Raw genomic sequence first — 25,387 nt, 5'->3', positions numbered from 1 at the left:
AAAATATTCTAAAATTGATTGTGGTGATGGTTGTACAATGCTATATAATTTGCTAAAATAATTAAATATACTGAAATCTGATTAGATTGTGTACTTTAAACAGATGAATTGTAGGGCATGTGAATTATATCTCCATGGAGCTATTGCCTAAATAAATAAATAAATAAATAAATAAATAAATAAAGTTAAACCAGCCAAGTCTGGTTTAGAGTTCTGAGGCAACAACATTCTTAAACATGTGCCAACTCAGCAAATACAACACTCATGAGTCTTTCTGGGGGGGAAAAACTGAAAATATCAACTACCTGACAATGCAATCCAAGAAGAAATGGATCAAAATAAAAATCAGTCAAGAATAGAGAAGCTCTGATGACAGGACTAGTGGTTAGCACTAAAAAAATAAACAACTATACAAATAATAGCAAAACTAGCAAAAATTAGATGGTTGAGGGAGAAAAGAAAGGATAGGACAAATGAGTGCTAATTTTCCCAGTTTTCAGAATACATTAATATTGTCTAAATTTTAAAAATTAGTTTACTATAAAACCTGGTGACTCTATAGCCTTTAAAAATTTTCATATTTTTTATTGTTTAAAGTATTACAAATAGTAGTACATATGTCTCTTTCCCCCCTCCTATTGATCTCCCCCCCCTCCGGCCTCCCTTACCACCATCACCCTACCCGCACATGCCCTCCCTCCCTCCCCCCAGTGTCTTGCAACCATTTGTTATGCTTATATGCATGCATACAAGTCCTTCGGTTGGAGTTGTGAGGGATCATTCAATTTGAATATATATTTATATGTTATATATATACATGACATAAAGCAATAATTTTAGCTTCATTTCAGTTTCTTCTTTCTTCCTTGATTTCAATTAATAAAGTTTTATAAATTTATTTATAAATCTGTTTTTCTATTTTTCTGTCTAGGGCAATGGTTCTCGACCTGGAGCAATTCTGCACCCCAGGAGACATTGGAAAGGTCATAAGATATATCTAGTTGTCACAACTGGGAGAGCAGTGCTACTGGCAGCTAGTGGGAGAGGCCAGGAAAACTGCCAAATGCCCTACAGCGCCCAGGACAGCCCCAACCATAACAAGGAATTACCCAGTCCAATGCCAAGGTTGGGGAATGCTGCCCTAGAGACCTCTAGCAATGTCTGGAATGATCCTCACTGGTGTTAATCAGTATTTCTGAGTTTTGTGACTCTTGGTGATTATTAAACTCTTTTCTTTGAGATTTCTGTATATCTTAACATTTTATAATGATTATATATCAATCAAAACATTAATGTTTAATACTTAAAACAATGAATAAAGGTATATATATATATATATATATATATATATATATATATATATATAATTGTCAAGAAATGATATTATTGTAGTCCTGAGAATTATTAGGATTCTTAGCCTCAAAGTAATGGACATCTTTTGAAAGTGTTAGAAAGAACCTTTGTTTCCTCACGTTTGGAATTTCTTAAATATAAATTGTTAGTAACACAAGTCTTTTCTAAAGAAGAGAAAAAACAGAGCAAAATAGGTCACAAATTATTTTTTCTCCAAGAAAAGGGTGTTTCCATTTTATAAAGACACTATATTATTTAAAAAGTGAAAAGCAAAAAGTCTTAATATGAACTAAAATCATATGCTTATTTGAAAGCACTTTCATGCCACCAGCCCAAGTGCATTGCTGAGAAATGGCTCAGCTGGAACGAGGTGCTCAAATTCTATGTGAGTTTTTAATCGGGAAAGCCTTTCAATATAACCAACTCCTTTCATTAAACGTACATCTCTGCATATCATTTAATTGCTTATACAATCGAAAACTTATTCCTGTCTCTCAGGAACAATTCACAAGCTACAGGTTTCTTGAGCTGTGTGTGATAGATCATTCTCCTTCTTTCATAAACTGCTCTTTATTGATTATCTTTCATGTAACAGGTAATGTACTAGGTACCAGGAACACACTGATAAATGAAGAATGGACCTGCTCTTGAGAGGCTCGAAAATACTGAAAAGCCAGTCTGAGAAATACGTGTTTATAATATGTTCAACATTCCTTGAAAGTGTAGGATCAAGTGTTCTAGAGACCAGTAGAAGGTTCATGGAGAAAGGGCTTGAATCTGAGGGGACAGTTTTCAGCAAGAGGACTGGGAGGTTTCTCAGGTGAAGGAAAACAAGGGAAGAGGAAGTGCAGCCAGATGCTGGCAGTGGTTCGTGAGTGTTCTTTGTGCTGGGAGATCTGCAGAACTAGGGGATAATCCCGGTAGATGCCTTCCTGATGGATGCTCAGAAACATTTAACCCTGGGTGCCCATACTGGACTTCTACTCTTCCTCCTTAGCATGTGGGGAGAGTTCTGAAGATACTCCAACCACAGCTGGCATGCTCTCCAGGTAATTTTTAGGCATATGGAAGTTGAGGAACAGGGTACTTCAAAGATGAAGATGTTCCCACTGCTCCAGGGAGAGTGAATAGAAAGGAAAGTACAAGAGAGGGTCCTCCTAATTATAACATAGATATTTATAAATTAAATTATTTATGATTATTTCCATATTCACAAATACATTAATTCATTACTAAGTTTTATGTCTGCAGCACAACTTTAAAGGCAGTTTTATCATTCATAGCTGTTGTATTTTAGGTAAAACACTCCTAATGGTGTTATCAATGACTTCTGACATCGAACAATAATAGCAGAAGTAATACTGAATTTCAGAATCACCTACATTTTTTTAAAGGTGAAAAGAAGGACTTGGAAAAAGACAATATTGATTAATTAGGGGAAAGCTTGTGTCTGGAACCAGTAAGTCTCATACTCATTTTGTTTATTTGTCCTGCTTTCTCGAGGGTTCTCTTCTTTCCCAGAAAAAACAGGCTTGATGTAAAATTTTCAACATCTTTAGTCTGTGATAAAACCAAAATGTTTTTATTGCCATTTTTCTTTTTAAATCTAAAACTTCCTTGTCTCAGTTAAGGGTACTAGCACCCTTACTGTCCCAATGAAGGGCACTAGCATCTTTACTGTCTCCATGGAAGGCACTAGAAGCATTATTGAAATCAGAAAGCTGGAGATCATCCTCAGACCCTTTCAGCCTCAACTTCCATCTAAATCACATTGAATGCACCTCTCGCATTGAGACCCTTCTTTAAGCCCCATCCAACCATTGCTTAGTTCAAGCCCTCATCATTTTTCCTTGTCTTACATTACAGGTTATTTTGTTGGCCTTTAGGTATATAATTGGTCTTCATGATTTCATTTAGATCATGAAGTTTAAGCTATTTCTCAGCCTTAAATGTTCCAGTCCTAATGCCTTCCAGATAATGACCACATACCTTCCTTCCATTTATAAAGCCCACAGTGCATGATCCTGTATCTAGAAGCCCCCAATATCTACACAGTCTATCTCACTTGGAAAGAATAAAAATGTGCCTAGAGCATTTCATCTACAGGGGGCAGATTTTCCAGAGAGAGAAAAGGGGGCATCCTTTTTTCTGCAGCCATTGCTCCTCTTACTGAGAAAATGTAAAAAGCCCTTCAGACAGAAACAGGTCTACACCCTCGTGTGAGGCTAAACCTCAACCCTAAACAGATGTAGGAGACACACTCTCGTGAGAGGCTGAGCCTCAACCCTAAACAGATGCAGAAGACAATAATGCCCAGGAAAGCTCTCCACTACTGTTTTATTAATAAGTCAGAGATTAATTAGCAGGTCTCTAAGTACTTCAACTAGCTGTAAATTCTTATTCCTAATGTTGGTACCCTCCCCCCTATATCTCTATGGTCACAAACATTTAATACTCAGCACTAGTGATATTTAGGACATATTGCTGTAGAGTACTGTCCTGTGCACTGAAGGAAATTTAGCAGCATTTCTGTCCTCTCCCTCTAAGTGACAGGAGAATTTAACCACACACACACACACACACACACACACACACACACACACACACACACGACAGCCCAAAATGTCTCCAGATATTGCCAAATGTCCACTAGGGGTGGGGGAGGGAGGAGTCACCTTGGATGGAGAATCACTGCTCTAAGTAAAAAGGTGCTGTGTGCCTAAGTTCATGGCAGAAAGTTTTTGAGAAAGAAATCCTAAGGGCTTGAGCTGGCAGTGACCTCAATCAAAGCAGAGAGATTCCCCCGGGATTGAGGCAAATGAAAATAAGGGGATGGAGGAAGCCAACCTGAGCTCCTGAAAGGTTAGGATCAGAGCCAGCAGCGGAAAGTGCATGCGATGTATAAAACACTTGCTCTATAGTCACAAAGTTGTTGCCCTGCCTGGATGCAGCTGAGTTTACAACCTCATCTCTTTGCACATAATTTTTGTCTCCATGAAATATCCTGTGTCATCTTCATGTGATTGTGTAAGGCCTACTGACAGAACAGGAAGTTAAACTGATAAAGATTAGCGATGGTAGGTATAATGGCAGACAGTTTTTTTACAATGTATATATAAATTTTTATATCCCAGTATCATTTTTGCTTTTTAACTAAGCAACTTTGGCTAGGTATCCCTGTAAATCCACTGAATTGTCAGATCATCTCTTCCTCTGTTGAGGCCTAGAATAAAATTTTATTTTACTGTATGCTTTTAGAGTAAATAAACATTTCTTCTATTTCCATTTTAAGTTTTGGAAAAACTAAAAGCTTAAATATTTAATGATTCCGTCTCTATAGGTCTAACTGATTTCAGAAAGCTTATAAATGGACACACATACTTATTTCATTCCCTGATGAAAATATATATTTTCTATGCAACTATATTTGAATCTTAAAACTCTGGTTTAGGGTGTTAATAGACTGAATATACACAATAGCATGTCCCACTGAGTTCCATAAACACACACACACACACACACACACACAGAAAAAAAAAAGAGATTAAAAATTGAAATATGTCTGATTATACTGACATTTGGCTGTACTTCTAATCCCCACCCAGGCCCAACAATAGGAAACTGACATACATTGGTAACAATTTTGAACAGCACTGAGGCTCTCCTACATGGTAACAGCATGTGGGAATTGAGGAGTACTGGAACGTGTTCTTGAACCAATCATCCAGAAGCTTAGGGGTTTCTTTCTCTTGGGTCTTAAGAAGGTTTGCCATTCTAGCATTTATGACAGGGCTTTGCACACTGTAGAGGTATTTTATTTGTTGGCTGACTAAAAAACTGTTTCAGACATTACTTATGCGATTTCACAGTAAGATCTGATTAATTATATTATGATAAAAACATGATTCATAAGTGGCATCACTTTCCTCAGATAAGCTACCAACACATGGCCACCACTTACTGTCTCCCCGGCAGAGTAGAGGCCCCAGCTTGTAAGCTGCTTCTGAATGCGGCCGGCCCGTGTCTGTGATCACTATCTTAGTCACTGGCAGATGTTCTTTGTAGGAAAGGAATCCAGTGTCATTGGTCCTAAAAAATAGTAACAACAAAATTCTTAAAATTACTCTGATTAACGGAATTATCAAATAAACAATAGGCCTTATTACATTTCAAAGCCAAGATGTTCTGAGCTAAATTTGCACACACAAGAGTAAGGATCAAATTGCTCATCTGAGTATATAAAAATATGGCAACATTTTAATTTCTCTTGCAGACAGAATAGAGCTGGTGATTTTTAAAGTCAGTTGGCCATTTTCTACCTTAAAATAGAATGGTTTAACCCATTAGCATTTAGTATAATGACTGATACTGCATTTTTAGATCTACCATTTTTATTTTTTTTATTTTTTCCCCCTTATGTTTCTCTCCCTTCTTTCCTGCCTCCTCTTGGTTTACACCATATTTTTGTATTTATGTTCTTTATTCACTTTTTAGCTGTATGTCTTGTTGTATTTTAATATTTGCTTTATTGATTACAAAATGCAACCTTAATTTATTACAGTCTACTAGATTTTACATTGTATTATTTAATATAAAATGTTAGCTTCCTACAGGATAATTTCTTTAACACTCCCCCCAATACACACATATATCTGTTCTTTATGCTGGTATTGTAATATATATAACAATAGATGTTATAAACTTTATAACAGTCCAGATTTTTTAAATTTTATAATTCAACAGTAAAGTTTAATGTATTTTTTTATTAAGAGAAAAATTTACATTTACTGACATATTCGCAATTTCTAGATTCTTTATTTTTTCCTGAAGTTCTGAGTTTTCTGTTATTATTTCTCTGAAGAATATCTGTTAGCATTTCTTATGGTGCAGCTCTGTTGGCAAAAATTCTCTCAGCATTTAATTTGAAAACAACTTCTTTTATCTTCATTTTGAAATACATTTTGCTTACAATAGAATTCTAGGTTGACCTTGCTTTTTCTTTCAACACATTAAAGATCTCATTCCGTGAACTTCTGACCTGCCTTCAGATGAGAGGTCAGCCTTTATTGGTATCCTTGTTCGCTGTATGGAAGGTGTCCCACCAGATCCACACAACCTGGCTACTTTCAAAAACATTTATCTTTATCCTTAGAGTTTAGCCATTTGCACAATAAGTCAAGGTGTATTTTTTTCCATTTTTATTCTGCTTGATATTCTGAGTTTCTGGAATGAGTACACTGAAGATGTATTAGTTATCTTTTATAACGTAACAAATTACCCCAAAACTTCATGACTTAAAACAGCGCCATTTATGATCTACATCCTAGTCAGGACTCTGGGCAAAGCTTCAAGGGATCCTTTGGCTCAGGGTCTCTCCCAGGGCTCCAATCAAAGGTTTAGTGAGGACCCCAGTCATCTCAGTGCTTGACTGGGCAGGGATCAGCTCCCAAGCTCACTGAAGCGGGTGTTGGCAGTGTTCTTTGTCAGCTGTTGGACTGTTATCCACTGGCTGTTGGCTGAAGGCCACTCTGGATCCTCTGCCACATGGGCCTCTCCTCAGGACAGATCACAAATGACAGCTTGCCTTATCAGAACAAGAAAGCTAGAAGGGTCAACGGAGAGGTAAAGAGGCTCAAGCAAGTCAGAAGTTAGCCTTTTGTAATCCAATCTCAGGAGAGTTGTCTCATCACCTTTACCACATTCTATTCATCAGAAGCAAGTCACAGGTCCTGGCGACCCTCAAGGAGAGGAAATTCCACTAATAGGCAGTGCGGATCATCTCGGCGCCATCTTGGAGGCTTGCTACCACACATTTATTAAACAAGATGGAGAAATTTTCAGCCATTGTTCATCAAATATATCTTTGCCTCATTTTATTTCCTATCCTTCCGGGACTCCACTTTCTTGCCCATTAAATCACTGATGCTTTTCCAAAAGTCACCAAGGTTTTGTTAATTTTGTTCACTCTTTTTGTTGTTGCTCCTATGTTCTTCAGATTTAATAACTTCTATTGATCTGTCTTCAGGTTCGCTGACGATTTCTTCTGCAATCTCCTGAACTGAAGACCATCCATTGAATTTTTCATATCAGATGTGCCTTCCTATTCTAAAATTCCTATTTGCTCCTTTAATGTAGTTCTCATTTATCTGCTTAGCTTCCTCTCTGTTCACTTATATTATGTTTATCTAAGTTTTAGGGCATGTTTATAATAATTGTTTTAAAGTTTTTGCCTGCTAATCAAGCATGTGTCCCCAGGGTCTGTTTCTAATAAGTGCTTCTATTTTCTAGACTTTCAATCAGAGTTGACTCTTCTTTTAAATATGCAATAATTATTATATTTCTCTGGACATTGGGGGTGATACTGTAGAGACTGTGGGTTCTGTTATTGTTCTGAAGATTCATTTTTATTTTCACGGGCAGTTAAATCACAACTTACCACAATAAATTATGTACACTTGGTTTTACACTTCATTAGGGTAAGCCTATGTCAGTTTTGCTCTTAGTTTTCAATTATAGTCTTTGCTGTAAAGACATAGACCTTCTGTCATTTCTATGGAAAGCTGAGGGGTTTATAAAACTCATCTTAGTGAGACTTAAACTCCACATTCTGAGTCTCCTCTGGTAGTGGCTACTGAAACCTCTGTAGCTTGCTCAGTTTTCCAGTTGGATCCTCTCTGCTTGGTTTCTAGAAATCTCCTCTGTGCCTGTGCAGCTTGGGGCTCAGCCAAGGACGAGGAAAGCTTACATGGTGGACGCCCCCAGGTTTTCTCTTATCTGGGATTCCCGTTCTCCCCTCAGCATCCAGCCATTCTGGCAGCCCAAACTATGCTCTGATACCTCTTAACCCCACCCCCCAATAAAATCTAGTTTTTCTCTTTGAGTTCTAGCCACCACATAACATGTGATCTGATTAGTTCCCTCAAAGAAAAGGCTTATATACATAATCTCAAACACTTGAGTTCCCATCTTCCAAGGCTCAAAGGCTCCCAACCCTAGCAGTTTCTACCTACATTTGGTTGTTTTCCACTTACTTCAAGTAGTTGTTCTTACAAATAGCTTTTCTGGGATTATAAATGTTCTCTGGGGAAAGTTATTTCTATGCAAACTACATAACCATAGCAGAATTTAATATAAAAAGTTTCAATATCTTATGGCTGAAAATTATTTTTGATGAAGAATATGTTATGGAGGTATTAGAGAGTTATTGGTGATTATGTTAGTTTTTTCCTTCTGTTAAGCATTGCTATGAACATTTTATTCACATTTTAAAATACAATATTACTGTGCAGGTGTTTTTATGAAGGCAGTGAGAAGTAAGAGAATACAAAATTTAAAAACTAGACTTTGAGTAAGAGACAATATCCTTTATACCAAACAGGTAATAGTAAAAGTACAATCATGACACCACATAGATGCCTCTTTCTAGGGTATTCCAAAATAATCTGTCTTTTGATACAACATAGTCTTGATGTTTATCAAATAAATCAATGAAACAGCCAGCATACGATTCAAAATGTGAACTCAATTGACAATGAACTGATTACTGGAATTAATGTACATTCTGTAACCAAAGCAATCATATTTATAGCCAGATTGACTATTAATATTTTTAAAAATAATTATTATGTGCAGATCCAGGTGCACAGTAGTATAACATACATATGGTATGTTGAACAGTGAATATGGAAATTAAAGAATATTTTCACTTCATAAATAAAATCCAACTCTAGTAAAAAATAGAATACATGTATTTTTAAGTTTTCAAAGGGAAACACATATTTAAGACTTTTATTCTATTTAAAGAATAAATTTCAAGTTCAATTTTCAAATCCCTCAAATGTTACAGATTTCCTCTTTCAAAATATGATAAACAATAGAACATTAGTTCTTTGGTGGGTTGTCTTTTTTTAAAAAAAGTTACATGTTTATAATTGTAGGAAATTCTAAGTTTACATTTTTAAAGGTTTTAGAGGCAATTATTGAGGAAATGTGCTTTAGTAATTACTGGCTGTAAATATATTTTGAGAATAATAGAATGCTTAATTACACTTAATTTCAAAGAGAATGATAACTGACTAAGAATGAAGAGGAAACGTGAAACAGATGCCTCTTTCATTGTATTACAAAAATAAAATGTACATGACTAAACAGTCCATTACCAAAAAAATTGAAATAAAAGGACATTGATCTTAACATTTAGGACTCAGACTGATTATAACACATTTCATCAAAACATACCTGCATCTAATTTCTTCACTGTCCTAACGTGTTCAGTATCTACCTAGCTCTACAACGTAGAGTCTACATGTTTTAAGTGATCCATTTAAAAAGATAAACTTTTTTTTGCGAAAGGAAATCATATGGAAATCACCATTCATTCCGGTCAGCATCGCAGTTGCAGTGATACTGAGAATCAATGCAGTTCCCCTCTAGTCCACAAGTACATTTTTGAGGATCAGGCAAAGAACCTCCCCAATACGTGTGTGTCTCATTGGTTCTTCCAACCCACCAGCTCAGAGGGGTCCCATCTGAAAGACAAATGCATGGAATGTGACATCTGCTTTATACCCCCTGCCTTCTGTCTCAGCATAATGCCTCTCCTTCCCAAATCATTAAAAAAATAAATAAAAGGAGAAAGACAAAGATGGATTTAATGCAGTGATAGTCAAAACATTGTAGTTGATAGCATTTCCTGAAGAAAGCTTTTTAAAAAATGTTTTATTATTTAAACTCAAATGATTGATATATTTTTCTTTGAGTAGAAAAGACACCAGCAATTCTTATTTAACTCAGGCATGATAGCAAAAATGTATTGAAAGCAGTTCACATATGTAATTTCTTTGAAAATAATTTTTGAAACAAGTTGGCATAAAAATATAAACCAGAGTAATTAACATGTCAGAAACAAAACTGATATGAGATAATAAAATGGTCATTAAAACATTATAGAATGTTATAATATAAAGTCAGTGATTTTTTTATTGTTGTTAATCCTCACCCACAGATATTTTTACCACTTAATTTTTTAGAGAGAGTGGAAGGTAGAGGAAGGGAGAAAGAGAGAGAAACATCGATGTGAAAGAGACACATCAATTGGTTGCCTCCTCCACGCGCCCGACCGGGCCAAGGATCCAGCCTGCAATAGAGGTGCATGTCCTTGACTGGAATCAAACCTGCAATGGGCTAAAGTAAAGGATTTATCTCAATATATGTATTGGCTAAAATAGAGTAGCTGTTTATTAAACATTGGGCATGGTATGGCACTTCTCTGTCATGATTGAAGATTTATTTGGAAGTATGTATTTTTCTCTTTCATTTAATGGCTCGGCTATTTATTTGGAGACTATAGAGTAACACTGAAATATCTTAGTGCCTGAAGCAAACACTACATTCAAAAACAAAGTTTTCCTTAACCAAATGCATTTCTTTCTATGATGAATGTTCAGCTATCAGCTCCTTCTCAGAGTTAAAACTAAACCTGATGTCAAGAAACTAGAGCAAAGAATGGACAGAAGAGTTAGATAGGATTTTGAGAAAAGGAGGTAAAGCATGAGGGCAATATCTCATTTAAAAAAGAGAGAGAGGAAATTGTAGTAATTAGAAAATCAAATCAGCATGAGAAGAATGTGAGATCAAATCAGTCAGCTATCGAAAAGTGCTTGATCCTTTTTCTGTTGACTTTCAAACCTTTTAAGTTATCATCAGCCCCACTAAAAATCTGGAACTTTTACTAATTTCCCCTTTACTTACAAATGCCAGTGCTCATTATAACTTACTGTTACAATAGGACCTTAGGACCTTACTAGTGCTGGCAAGCTCTCTCCCAGCATTACTATACGTGACATCAGGCAAGCCAAAAACAAGGAGTTAGCAAAAGCTTGTGTTGTGCATAAAGACATTACCAAGAATCTTCATTTTTAAAAATTGCATAATTAATTCATCAGCAGAAGGTGAAACCTATTTAAAACATTTACCAGAGATATTTCAATATACTGCTTAAAACACTATGTGTTCATGGATTAAAGAGAAAATAAATCATCATTCCTAAACAATGAATAATATTTTAACCTCTACATGTACTATCTTCCTTATAAAGTAGAAACGACTGAATGTTTAGTGGTACCAAATACATTTGGTTCCATCCAAGACTTTTTTAAATGCCCCAAAGAATTTAAGTAAGTATAAGAAAGAATTAAGAAAATCATATAAAATATCATGATCATGGTAGAACATTCCACTTCCCATAGTTAAAATCCCATGTGACTTGTGTATTCACATGGATCGTCCTTCTAATGTGCAGAGTTGGTGGATCCACAGTCTACTTGATTCATCTGCAATGATGGCACCATTATTACTTGACTCTGCCACAGCTTCAATATCTGAAGCTGTAAATTTAACTTGTCTGGCACCATCTTCTTGTTTTCCCCTCTATATTTCTAAATTTGACCTCAAAATCCAAATTGTTCTGTCTTTTTAGTTTTTTCTCCTCAAATCCATTCACATGAATTCCAGGGTCATGGACCTGAGAAAATGTGTGTATTTAACAACTCTCATCATCTCTTGTCCTACAGCGTTCTAGACTTTACTCCTTTCTTCACTAGTGGCTCTCACGCCTGGCTGAAACACTGGCCATGAAGTGAGGGAGTGGGGGGGGGGGGGGCTTTTCTTCAACTCTGTGAGGTCCCCCTCACTTTGTGTGGTGCTTGCTCCCTAACCCCTTGGAGCTATTGTTTTCTGGTTCCGTTAGGTTGACTCGCTTGCGATTTGAATGGTTGTCTTTCCTTTAGTCTTTCTTTTAGTTAAGTCACTTAATTCATTTCATTCCATAACATTCATTTACCCTTTTATAAGTGTGGTTCTCATTCTCTTAGAATACACGTCCATATTTGCTTGTCTATACTTTAGATTCCAAGATCAATATTTAACAACAAGGAACAATCAGTTGCACATTAAGCTGCGATGTTCACTATAACTGTGACATTCTGGAGAGCAGGGATCGAGAGGACCTCACTCCATGCACTTTGCGTGTGTTCCGCACCTGGGAGGCTGGTACCGCTGGCCACATTTCAGAGAAGAGAAAATTGAGAAAATTTCCTCCATCCAAGTTCTATACTAGTCAACAAGAGACTAGAAACTTGAACTTAGATCTCTCCCCACCTCTGAACCCTGTGCTCTTGGCACTACAACTATCTGATGGAGAGTCTCAGATGGGATTGAAGTTTCAGGGGGATGAAATTTCAGCAAGAGACTAGCAAGACAGAGTAAAAGACTGAATGAGATTTTTTAAAAGGAGGAAAAGGAAGGAGAAGGAGGAGGAGGGGGTAGAACCCAGGCATGGGGAGGAAACCCTGGCTGTATTAAGTGGCTGGAAAGTAAGTAGAAGAGGAGCTTAACTGAAAACAAAATGTCCAAATGTCATATCAAGAGTGCAGCATGTTTCCGCATGATCCAGATGACATCTGATAATCACACATGAAACACATTTCTTCTAAAATTCTTGTCATTCTATCTGGAACTCCAACCTCCCTTACGATGACAAACGGGAGTGAACACGGACAAAGTTGCTTCATTGTGCTGAGGTCTTAGAATCTTCTCTAACTTCTAAAGAAGAAATACACCTGCTAGGATATTTCTGCCAGAAAACAGTGTTGGGGAGTTGCATGAAGGTTGCATAAGCAGGCAGGTCCAGAATAAGCACTTCTGGTGTCCAGACAGAAGAGTCTGTATTGGACAGACAGGGGACAGGAAGGCACTGACGTTTCTTAAGTAGAAACATGTCATGGTGGCAGCAGTGTTTCTTAAAGGTTAATATTTTTCATAATAATCAGGATTTTGGCCCCGCCGGCATGGCTCAGTGGTTGAGTGTCATGTATGAACCAGGAGGTCACGGTTTGATACCCGGTCGGTGGACATGCTGGGTTGTGGGTTCGTCCCAATGGGGGCCATGTAGGAGGCATCCAGTCAATGGTTCTCTCTCATCATTGATGTTTCTATCTTTCTCTCCCTTTCCCTTCCTCTCTGAAATCAATAAAAATATATTTTTTAAAAAAGATCAAAATTTTGGATTATACATCAGATGGTTAGAAGGTATGGAAAGGCCAAGCGGGGAGGCCAGTTGAAATTTCTCACAGTGACTAAGAATTGGGTCACAAAGAACTAGAGTAAGGCAGAACTGTAGGCCCTAGACGTTCTCACATAATGAGATGCCCTAAAAGGAAAAAACACAAACCCTGAAACAGAACTTAGGAGCAGACTGGTTATTAGAAGGAGCACACGGGAAAGAGTGAAGATGGTCCTACTGGAGCTACTAAAGAAACTGGGTTTGCAGCACCTATTTTAATTTCCAATTATACCCAGAGGCTCACTGTCAACAGTCCATGAAAAAGAGTCACACAGAACAGTCACTTTCCGAAAACGAAGTCATATTTTTATTAGCTCTTTTCCACGATAAAACAAACTGCACGTGTCGCCTGCCCTTTGGAAGGGTAAACCCTGAATTGGCAAGCTTTCTGTGCAGTCATCAGATTAAGGCCAGGAGAGGACTCAAAGGCAATCAAGGCTTTGAACAAAGCTCAGTGTAAACTGACCTTGTTCTTTTCTTCAGGCACAGAACCTCTGTGACTTCCAGACTGTGACATGTTTGCTGAATGTAGAGGGAGATACCCTCTCAGCGGCGATATGGCACCGCCCCAGCAGAATTCGGGTCCTCAGGAACTGGTGCAGTAAAGCGTGCTGAGCAGGGTGTGTGGGGAGCAGAGGCCTCAGTTTACCCACCTTGCCTATTTACAAGCCGCGACTTCTTGCAGTAGTAGGCCAGCTCCTGCTCGCAGTGCTCCGCACCGGTGATTGTGGCCTGGAGTTGCTCCAGGCTGGCCACGTACTCAAAAAACCCAGCATACGGGTTCTCCGGGGGAGTGTTTCTCACTCTTGTTAACTCGGAGCCATTGTGCTGGATGATGGTCCATGCAGTTTCTTGGATGCAGAAATGGGGGAAGAAAGAGAGGAGACCATCACTAGTCTGCAAAAGTTAAAATAAATAAAGAAAATCAAAATCACCTTTTATCTGAGTCAAATTGTTCTAGTCATAAACCTCTCTGAGAGGCAGAATCAACACAAATGGATTCTTAAAATTTAATAAAAAATATATAAATAATTGTTTTTGAATTATAGTAAAGTGATCCTATGCCCTGAAATGTATACAATTGCAATGCATTTGCAGTGATTTTGTTTTCATATAATTTAGCCAGACAATATTTATAGTAAAAAATATTAAATTTCTCTGGTATGTTTCATTTAATCAAATCTGGTGTTCTATTTTTTAAAGATGCATCATCATTTTATTTTCCTTCAGGAAAGAAAAAAAATATTATAATTGTAAAACATTATGGAATGTTGATATACCCAGAATTCAGAGATGTTACAGTGTGAAAAAAAGCACATCTCAGAATTTGTAAAGTATTTTGAGTTACACAATGTAAGCAATTAATTTTGTAGCCTTTAAAAATTATTCATGTTACCTGCAAAAAAAAGTCAAAATGTTATGGCTTGATATATCTCTCTCCTCAGACAGCATTCAATTATGAGTACATGTCTATTTCGTTGTAAGTCAAGTTTGACATAGTCATTTGGTATCATGTGATCTGCATTATTATGCAATGCAACAGGAAGTTACTCTTTTGAACTGAGCACAACTGATTCAGCACCAGCAACACAACTAACACAACAAATAGTAGAGCTGTCACTATTAACACCTGACAAAGTCTGCAAACACTTCCATCATACTGATTAGCAGAAGTATTTAGAGGAAATAAAATCCCTCCATTGTTTATAACAGAAGATAGGCATAATGTATCTATCCTTCGACTTTTCCAGCAAGACTTCATATTATATTCACTGTGATATATGCAGGCACAGGAACAGATTAATCAAAAGTTCTCTGATTTAATAGGTAAGAAACAGATTGGAAGTTGTCAAAACCCTGGTATGTATGTGCTGTTAAGTCGCATATCTTTCTGTACTCAGAGAAATAGTCCAAATTAGAGAAAAGCAGTGGGTAGCATTCACTGCCCCCCTCCCCTTTTTAGCTAACATATTCATATTCACATGGTTCAACATCAAACCGCGATAAGGAAGTATACTTTGATAAATTTCACCCCCAGCCCTCCCCTAGTCATCAGAAGTTTGAACAGAGAAGTCTGCTAAATAAATGACATTGGACACAAATTTGACAGCCTTCCTGCCATCTATGTGTAGATCATTATTTTCCCCTGAAACAATAGCTGTTACTTTTATTTCCACCTTGCGCCTCAGCTCACGAGCGAGCTTCCTCAGTGAAACACTTCCGTTGAGGAGGACAGGCTATGTAAGCTAATGAAGTTAACTATGGATGGCCAGGCAGCAGCACAGTGAGTGGCAGACTTGGCTGGGATCTGTGCCCCTAAGAAAGTCGGGGGAAACCTGAGCCTCCGTCTCCAAATTTGGAAAATACAGTCGCAGTGGGGTAGGTCTGAAGTTCTATAATTTTAACGAGGCAAATCTGCCAGCCTCGCCTCTGTTGGACTCGGCTTTTATTGTTCAGCAGAATGATTCATCTTGTCTCGTGGTAAATCAAAGGCGCACAGGAAGAAGCTCGGCTGTGCTGAGCCCCTGCCCAGGGGCCAGGACAGAAAACCTGCCTGAAACCTTTGTCGCTAAGCCTTTGGTCACACTGAGAAGGACTTCCCCATAGTTTAGCGCTGGGTCACAATTAACACATGATTCCAAAGGCCTTTTAAGTTGCTGCGAGAGATTCCAGGCCTCAGCACAAGACAACCATTAGAGAGCAGCTCCTAACAGTGTTTCCTTTTGAATTCTATAATTTCAACATCATGATCGTTCCTGTAAGAGGTTTTAGTTTTTAATAAAAAGTGCTACAACGCAGGAAGTTACCCAAACAATCTAGATGTCCAGGGCATGGCAGAGACAATGAACTCATCACAATGGATTCCCAGCAACGGAGAGGGGAGCCAGGCAGCCACGTTCCCCGTTCCCCGTCTTGACTAACAGGGGAACCCCTCGGAGCTATTAATTTACAGCCTCGTTACTGCTCTTTCAGACATGAGTGTGCTATCTGATCTTTCTACATACACCTATTTAGAAATCACAGCTGTAAGAGGCATCCATCCTGTCACAATTTGCAATTCAGTACTTTGTAACTTATTGTGTTGGTCTTTTCGACTGGGCCGTGAACTCTAAGAGAAGAGCGGTAGTTTCTGATGTGCTAACCACACAGTCTCCAGCACACAGCACCGGGGCTGGGCACAGCATGCAGGAGAAGACACTTAAAAAATGAGGAAATAAACAAACGAATGAATAAAAACAATGCATTGTCTGGACTGGAGAACAACCTTCCAGGTGGCCTGATCTGATTCTATGGTGGCTCTGAGACGTCCATTGCCCTTTAGGTTTCATAACTCACCTATAGGTAAACTGAGAACTCCAAAATAACGTGAAGCCCGAAGTTGTGAAGGGGATGAGATGCCATGCAAGTTACCCTGCCCCGTATGCAAATTATGTCTATGTTTATCTATTTAGATATGGATTTAGTTAATGGTGATGAAGACATACGGTAGATATACACTAACAGGCACAGGAGTTCTCTGGATCCGGGGCCTTTCACTCCCAAAGCCTTAGCAGCATCCATTCTGGACACCCCAATTTTCCGTGAGCCCACACAATGAGTGCCAGATGCCCCTGCATGTGTTAAAGTTGCACAAGAGGGGAACCCCAAAATTCTGAGGCGTGAAGCTCACAGAGGATGGCTGGCACCTCTTCTCCCCTCCACAAAGTGAGTGAGGGGAGGGGCACGAGCCCGTGTGTTTGTATCACTCTCAGAATGTAAGCGAATGCTGCTGGGAGAGAGAAGCCTTTGAAATCTCTCCAGAGAAATCCACTAACTTCCAAGCCATAGCAACATTTAATTACCCTCTAACCCAGGCAGTCAGATTATTTTTCTTAGAAAGCAAGTTTCCTCCCACGTAGTTCTCGTCTACAGACAAGGAAACTCTACCTGGTGGAGATGTTCCGATGGCTGCCCCGCTCCACGGCGGCAGAAGCCAGTTTTGTCTCCATTTGCACATTCATTTCACTATTCCTGATATGTACATGTGTGTCTGTTCTTTGGAGTTCCCGTTTTAAATGCCTATAACATCTTACCAGTTTCCTCATTGGTAACGTGTTACACAAAATCTTTAAAATGCTTTTTATTTAGCTTTTATTTTTATGTCTAAGAGCCATGGTTTTATTTTATTTTTTAAGTATCCTTTACCCACTGCAAAGAGAGTTGTTCAGCTAAGGAGACACAGAGAAATAAATCAGAAGAGGTAGCTGAAATAGGCGGAAAATCTATTAACTTTAATAAATACACTAAAAAAAAAAATTGGAAAGGCAGTTTGGGTCTACTGGTGTCTCTCCCTGAGGAGAGTTCCAATAATATAAATTGTATGTAAAGCAACTGAATAATTAAGAGCTTGATTTATCTTGGGCTGGCTGCTATTTTTCAGCGTGATAACCGTGTGGAGGGAAAACATGCTGTTTAAGCAGCACAGTTGCAGAGCGCGTGTTCCTTCGCACTAACGACTGAGGGTGATGGATGTGATGTGGACCGCGAGAGCAGGTAGGAGGCGCTGCGCCCAGGAAAGCGGGCGAGGTGGCCGGAAAACACACCAGAGCAAAACGGTGTCGGCTGGGCTGCATCTGAATCATCATAGTTATTAACTCTCACAGCTATTAAGAAGGCCTTTCTGATGGAAATCCCTGAAGGAAAAATAATGTCGTTAGGAATACTATACCATCCAGCTCTCTCACTGGAAGGGTCTTAGGAGCCCGTATCTCACAGTCACCCTGGGAGCTTGTTAATGAAGCAGCGGCCCACGCCTCGGTCTAAACTTCCCGACTCAGTGAAACTAAAGCCAGGAGGCTCGGTAGCGGTGCAGCGGGGAAGGGTGACTGCAAGCCACCAAACTGTCATTTTCACAAAAGTGGGAAAGCCACTGCTCTAGCCCTCATCATGTTTTCCCCACTGAAACAACTGTCCGCGTGCAATGTGTGATGAGGCACTTCTTGAATATAAAACTATTTCATTTTAGATAAAGCAGCGGCTTTAGTGGAGCAAAAAAGGGCCCCTATATTTCTATAGTGTCAGACACTTGGATGCCTATTGGCCTGGCCAATTATTTTAAAATTATAGTTAGGATACTCTGTTGGGAAAGAATTTTCTTTTTTTAATTGAATTTATTGGGGTGACACTGGTTAACAAAATGATACAGGTTTCAGGTGCACAATTCCACAACCCATCATCTATATGCTCTGTTGTGTGTTCACCAGCCCAAGTTAAGGAAAGAATTTTCCGTCTTTAACATAGTTTAGGGAAGTGTCCATACAAAAGAGATTTTCTGTATTTTTTTCAACTTGTAATGGTTAAAGGTATTAAGAAGTGAGCCACCAGTGGAGGACCCTCACCCGACTATTCTGTCACCATAACCTTGAACTCTCTAGTCTTCAAAACTGTGAGAAATAAATTTCTATTGTTTACTAGAGGCCTGGTGCATGAAATTCGTTAACAGGTAGGGTCCCCAGGCCTGGCCGGCGATCAAGGTCGAATGGGGCCTTCTGGCTGCCGGCCGGGGCCTTCCTTTGTTCCATGCTGCCCCCTGATGGTCAGCGCACATCATAGTGAGCGATCAAACTCCTGGTCTCCAGGTCAAACTCTGGAGGGGACACTTTGCATATTAGCCTTATATACATATAGATATATAGATAGGCTCCTCAGTCTGGAACTTTGTTAGAGCAGCCAGAATGGGCCACAACAGACAGTGTTCCCAGTGTTTGTCTGAGTAAATAGAAGCCACCTGTTTGCATTATATGAAAAAAATCTCTAGACACATTCTAGACTAATGTCCCTCCAAATCTGTTTCCCAGGTTTCACCTCCATCTTCAGTTTTTAGAACCGCACATTAATACAAAGGAACTGTGGCTCCCATGTTCAACAGCCTTCTCCGTGTCTCATCTGAATGTGTGACAGAATCTCAAACTCAAATGTGTGGCACTGAGCTCCCGAGTTTCCCCTTAAACTTTTTCTGACCACATCCCAAATTATGGCAACTCAAATATGGTGTTGTTTTTCACTTCTTTTGTGTTCCCACACTTCACACGTACAAAGAGAAAATGGAACCTCCTTCCCTCATCTGCCTTGTTGTTATCCAGCACAAGCCTCCATCACCTGCTCTTGTCTATATTCCTGCATTTCTTGAACTGTCTCCAAACAGGTTCCCTAACTCTTTTGATAGATAGATGATAGATAGACAGACAGATATTGACTGATATAGAAAGAAATAGGGGTTTTGCCAACACCTGTATATATTTTTAGTATGTGTGTAACCCATGGCATATACACTGAGTGGCCAGATTATGATGATCTCTGAATGCATAATAATCTGGCCACTCAGTGTATATCTTTATAATAAAAGGCTAATATGCAAATTGTCCCCTCAACCAGGAGTTCGACCAGCAGGCAGGCCGACCAACCGCCCATGTCCCCTCCCCCTAGCCAGGCTGGCCAGACCCCACCCATGCACGAATTCATGCACCGGGCCTCTAATGTGTGTGTGTGTGTGTGATGGCTACTAATCCTATTAGAGGAAATCATATTGCATCCACCATTGCTTAAAACTCTCCAATTTCTCATCTCATTCAGAGTAAGACCGGAGACCTTACAAAATTGTCTGGACCCCATGATTCTTCCCCTCCTGCCCTGCCCTACCTGGTTCTTCTACTCTCCTCCTCTACTACTTGATTACTCGCCATACTCCAGCCATGTGGGACTCGCTGGTTTCTGAACATGCCTGGTAACATCACCCCTCTCAGGACTCACCAGTTGCTCTCTCCACCGCCTGAAAGACTCTTATCCCAGATATTCACCACCTGGTTTTAAATAGTAAATCCACCTTTCCAAAACCTTCAATTTAACATTGCCTTTTTCTGTTTGTCTTGCTCCACAAAACTCTAACGTCCTGACACAGCATTATCCAAAGTAAATTTTCTGAAATGTTGAAGTAGGTGGCTATTGAGCAGTTAAAATGTGACCAGTGAGACAGAGGAACTGACATTTAATGTGATCTTAATTTAATTAATTAATTTAAATTTGTAAAATTTATTTCGATTCATTTAGTTTTATTAATTTTAATTAATTTTGAATCTAAATGGGCACTTGTTTACTAATAGCTACTATACTGGACTAGAGGCTCAATGCAGGAAATTCATGCAAGAGTAGGCGTTCCTTCCCCCGGCTACAGGCACTGGCTTCCCTCCGGCACCCGGAACCCGGGACCTGGGACCCGGGACCCGGGCTTCCTCTGGCAGCTGGCAGGCACCTGGGGCCCAGGCTTTCCTCACAATCCCTGCTTCATCTGGAAGGTCATCTGGTCTAATTAGCATATTATGCTTTTATTATTATAGATAGCCCACTTCATCTAGAATCCATTCCTTTGAGTTTGATGATAAATGAATCAAGATTCTTTTTAAAACTTTAGACACAATTTCCCCAGCACCACTGGTTGTAAGGGAATCTTGATCCCTTCCATTTGGCTTGCTAATCCATGTGCCAATCACACACTGCTTTATTTAGCCTATCAGTATAATGTCTTCATATCTGGCAGAGTTGAGCTCTTCAACTTTATTCTTCAAAATTAATTTGAATCCTCTATTTCCTTCAAATCTGTTGATAGATTTTAGAAACTGCTTGCTCATTTTCACCTAAACACTTACAGAACCAGCAAACAAACACCCTTCTGGAATTTTAATGTAGGTTTGCACAGAATCAATGACTACTTGGGAAAAATTGATATTTATACCACATTGAGTTCTCTAATCAATAAAAATTGTATATATATTTCTCCATTTATTTAGGATTTTAGTTGATCTCAAGATCATTTCATACTTATCTATGTAGAAGCCTTCACATCTTTCATTAGATTTATTACCATGTATTCAATATTTTTATGCTATTAAAATAAATCTAAAATTTCATTTTCTAATTGCTTATTGCTGGTATGCAGAAATCAATTAATTTTTATATTACTGGTATCCAATAATCATCCTAAATTTTAGTAGTTTACCTGTAGATTATTTAGACTAGTCTCAATACATAACCTGGTCATCTACAAATAATGTGAATATTAGCTCTTCCTTTCCAGCACTTCTTTCATTCATTTTTCCTGTTTTCTTGCACTGACTAGGACCTCCAATACAATGAAGAACAGTGATAACAGCAGACTTCCTTGTGTGAATACTGGTAACAGGGTAAATCTTTCAGTATTTCACCACAAACTGTGTTATATGTTGTAGGGATTTTTGTGGGTAGTCTTTAACAAATTAAGGAAATTTCCTTCTATTGGTAATTTATTTTCTTTTTTATCATGAACAGGTGTTGAATTTAATCAAATATATTTCCATGACTATTGACTATTCATTCTTATTTAAGCACTAGAGGCCCGGTGCACGAGATTCATGCACGGGGATGAGTGGGTGTCCCCCTCAGCCCGGCCTGCGTCCTCTCGCAGTCTGGGACCCCTTGCTCCTTACCACCCACCTGCAGTGGAGGCGGGAGAGGCTCCTGCTACCGCCTCTGCACTCTCCAGCCGTGAGCCCGGCTTCTGACTGAGCAGTGCTCCCCCTGTGGGAGTGCACTGACCACAAGCGGGCAGCTCCTGCGTTGAATGTCTGCCCCCTAGTGGTCAGTGCATGTCATAGCGACCAGTCGTTCTGCAGTTGGGTCAATTTACATATTATGCTTTTATTATATAGGATGTGTAAGTAAGGAATTTAAGAATAAACTTCATGAAAAAGTAAATATTTTCAAGGCTTTTACATGCCTCAATTTTCTCAGAGAATAAAGTCTATCCTTTTTGTTTTGGGACTTAATGAAATACATTTATTGTTAGATGTTCTATACACACACCACATACACAGAAAATAATGACAACATTTTAAATCATTATTATTAAACTATTTTTAAAGATTTATGTTAGTTCTACTGACCAACATACATTTCAATCAAATTGCAAATTAGGTCAACTTTCTACTTGCTTCATTTTATTTTTATGTTTAAAGCATTCATGAAAATATTACCATTAAATGAAAGCTGATTAACTCACCAGTCATATTGCAATAGAGAAGAAATGGTTCTAAGGGACCACTTCCATCTGAGTCTATATAGTAAAACCCTGATGTATTTCCTCTGTGCTTATAGGCTTCACATGACTGCTCATAGATAGCTGTAAAAAAATGGATCATAAATGGAATAGAATGATAAGTATATTACTGACCCGAAGAAAAGGTAAAACATACTTTAAAACAAAATTCATTCTTTTTTAAAAGAACTGGTATGGATGAAAGCAGGTTAGATAGAAAAAAAGGAGAATGAGGCTGTATTTTATGGCATTTTTTTTTATCACTAAAGGAATATGAAAATACTCAGTCAAAATGAAAATTCAGTTTATTTTTACATTAGGTAGAGCACGAAAGGGAAAGTAGTTGTCTTAAATGTTAAGACACTTACAAGTATAATTTTAGACATCCATCTAAATGGATCTTTCAGCATCCATAATAACCTAATATCTGAAGTACAATAGTGTAATCTACTTAAATCATCTGCTGATAGCCACAGCAATAGAAAAGTTTTAAATAACGTTGTAACTATTCTCCTTTCTCATAGAAAATTATCTATAGATAAAATCCTATTTTATAAGACAAATATGATTTATAAAGCTCCTCATCAGTAATCTAAGAAATAATTTACAAAAGAAACTTTCTAAAATACTCTGTAATGAGAAATCAAGATAATTAAAATTCAAAGCAGAAGAAATACTTATATGAAATATGTCCCCAAGTGGATGCAATGTATTTTGATCCATAATAGGATGTTTTTCATTATACAATTATATAGTTTCCGTGTACAAGATTTGATATTATCACCTGTATATATCGCACAATCTCACTGAACACTTGGCCAAATGTACTGATAACTTCCATCAAGCTTCTTATTCTGTGAAATGAGAAATAAATCATCCCCTGAATGTCCTTCCCTAATCTATTCTAAATTTTTGAAAATTATGTTAATGAGTTTTAGACAATATGAAATAATGTAACTAATTTGCTCAGTGTTACAAAATTTCAGATAATCATGCAAAATTACTTCTCCATTCCTCCACAGTCTGATGATTTTATTTTTTCCTATTATATATTACACAGATGAAAATAGAAGCATGGATTGCTTTCCAGTCACATTTTCTAATAAGAAGTTTTAAAAGACTATCCCTTTACCTCCTTCTACTCAGGCTAAAGATAGTGATGGCTTCACAATAACCAGTAAACAACTTGTCATCCTAGCCCCATTTCTCAGAATGGTTATTAGCAAAAAAACAAAACAAAACAAAACAAAAACACTAAAAAACCAAACCTTCATTTAGACTATTTGTTCAAGAACCTAATAACTCAATAATTGGGTCAAATTGTGGGCCACAGATGAAAATATCTTATTTATTTATCATCTGGCTTTTATCCTCAGAGCTGTTTGGGTTTGTATTTAAATTCAGTCACTGATGCCCGGCTGGTGTGGCTTAGTGGTTGAGTGTCAACCTATGAAGCAGGAGGTCATGGTTCGAGTCCCGGTCAAGGCACATGCCTGGGTTGTAAGCTTGATCCCCAGTAGGAGGTGTGTAGGAGGCAGCTGATCAATGATTCTCTCATCATTGATGTTTCTATCTCTCCCTCTTTAAAATCAATACAAATAAAAAATAATAATAAATTCAGTCACTGATAATAATTATAGACAAATAATGAGTCCATCAAAATACATTCAATTGACTTTCTGTGTTGAGTTAGTTACTACCATGGGATGATGGAGGATATGAAAATTAACACAGACTGTCCCTTCACTAGCTGGGTCAGCTGGGTGGAGAATTTTGGCCTCTGGTTCCAGTGAGATGTGACTTCAGGGACAGCAAGCATTCTTCATGATCTTAGATCTTAGAAAGCCTAGGTAAGGTGATGCCTAGGAACGACCCAGCCCTGAACACAACCTCTGAGCATCCCCTTACAGAGCCCCCGGGGCTGGAAGCCCAGGCTTCTGATCTCAACTCTGGCCGGAGTCCAAAATAGCGCCCAGTGAAGAGACCAAGACGGGTGAGGCTGATGACTGTGAATAACGCCCTTGGGTCTCCTCATCATATGTACCAAAAAACTGGATGACAGAATGGCATGAGTCTCTCAACACACACAGACGTTTCATCAGAACAAATGCATGGCTTATGATACAGGAAAAGAGTATTGGTTGTGATCCCAGGCAGGCGTTCACATCCGCGCTGTGGCTCACCTCTTTAAGAAGCCTCAGGTAAGGTGATTAATCTCTCCCGGTCACCTCAGGAGTAAATTAGAGATAATAATAGTACCCACTTACTAAGGTGGCAATCAGAATGAAATGATCTGGGACAACTAGAAATCGACTGGATGCTAAAACTCGGGTGTGTGCCTTCCAATACACGGTTGCACATACATGGGCATATATACACACAGCAATGAAAAGGGAGATGGAAGGAGGAAATCAGAACAGAGGCAAGAAGAAGAGGTGTGTCCGGCTTACAGTTGTGGCAGGTGGCTCCCGTGTAACCCGTGTTGGCACAATTGCAATGAAAGGTGTTCCAGGATTGGGAGCACTCCCCACCGTGCTCGCAATAGTTGGGCAAACACCTAAAAGAAGGTGCAGACACAGTCACTATTTTTCACTCTGAGATACAGAACACTGAAAACATGGTCCTGTGAAAGGAGAATGTGAACCGTAACATGAAAAGTAAATTTAACATGACTAATGGTTACGCCATCTGTCATTAAAGCACTTTCATCCCAGAACTCAACCTTAGATCAATGAATTCATCAAATTTCAACCAATTCTCGGGCAGTTGTGGTTACTTAGTTTTCAACATGTCTTACTCTATCCGAG

General features: G+C 38.5%; 1 protein-coding gene across 6 annotated transcripts in view; it reads right to left on the bottom strand.

Annotated features, from left to right (window-relative positions):
* The window catches only part of CNTNAP4 (contactin associated protein family member 4), a gene marked incomplete at both ends in the record, with an annotated part of 248,388 nt that overhangs the window by 44,540 nt on the left and 178,461 nt on the right, over nt 1–25,387 (bottom strand). For all 6 annotated transcript variants that reach the window (XM_079799313.1, XM_079799316.1, XM_079799318.1 and 3 more), the window contains 5 exons: nt 5,315–5,442; nt 9,725–9,881; nt 14,128–14,325; nt 22,545–22,664; nt 25,031–25,137. In XM_079799313.1, the coding sequence (XP_079655439.1) occupies nt 5,315–5,442; nt 9,725–9,881; nt 14,128–14,325; nt 22,545–22,664; nt 25,031–25,137 (710 nt within the window). The remainder of the gene's footprint in view (nt 1–5,314; nt 5,443–9,724; nt 9,882–14,127; nt 14,326–22,544; nt 22,665–25,030; nt 25,138–25,387) is intronic.

Source organism: Cnephaeus nilssonii, assembly GCF_951640355.1.
Source record: "Cnephaeus nilssonii genome assembly, chromosome: 20".
Lineage (NCBI taxonomy): Eukaryota > Metazoa > Chordata > Mammalia > Chiroptera > Vespertilionidae > Cnephaeus > Cnephaeus nilssonii.
Note: the sequence above shows the minus strand (reverse complement) of the source record. Positions and strands in the feature narration are given on the sequence as shown.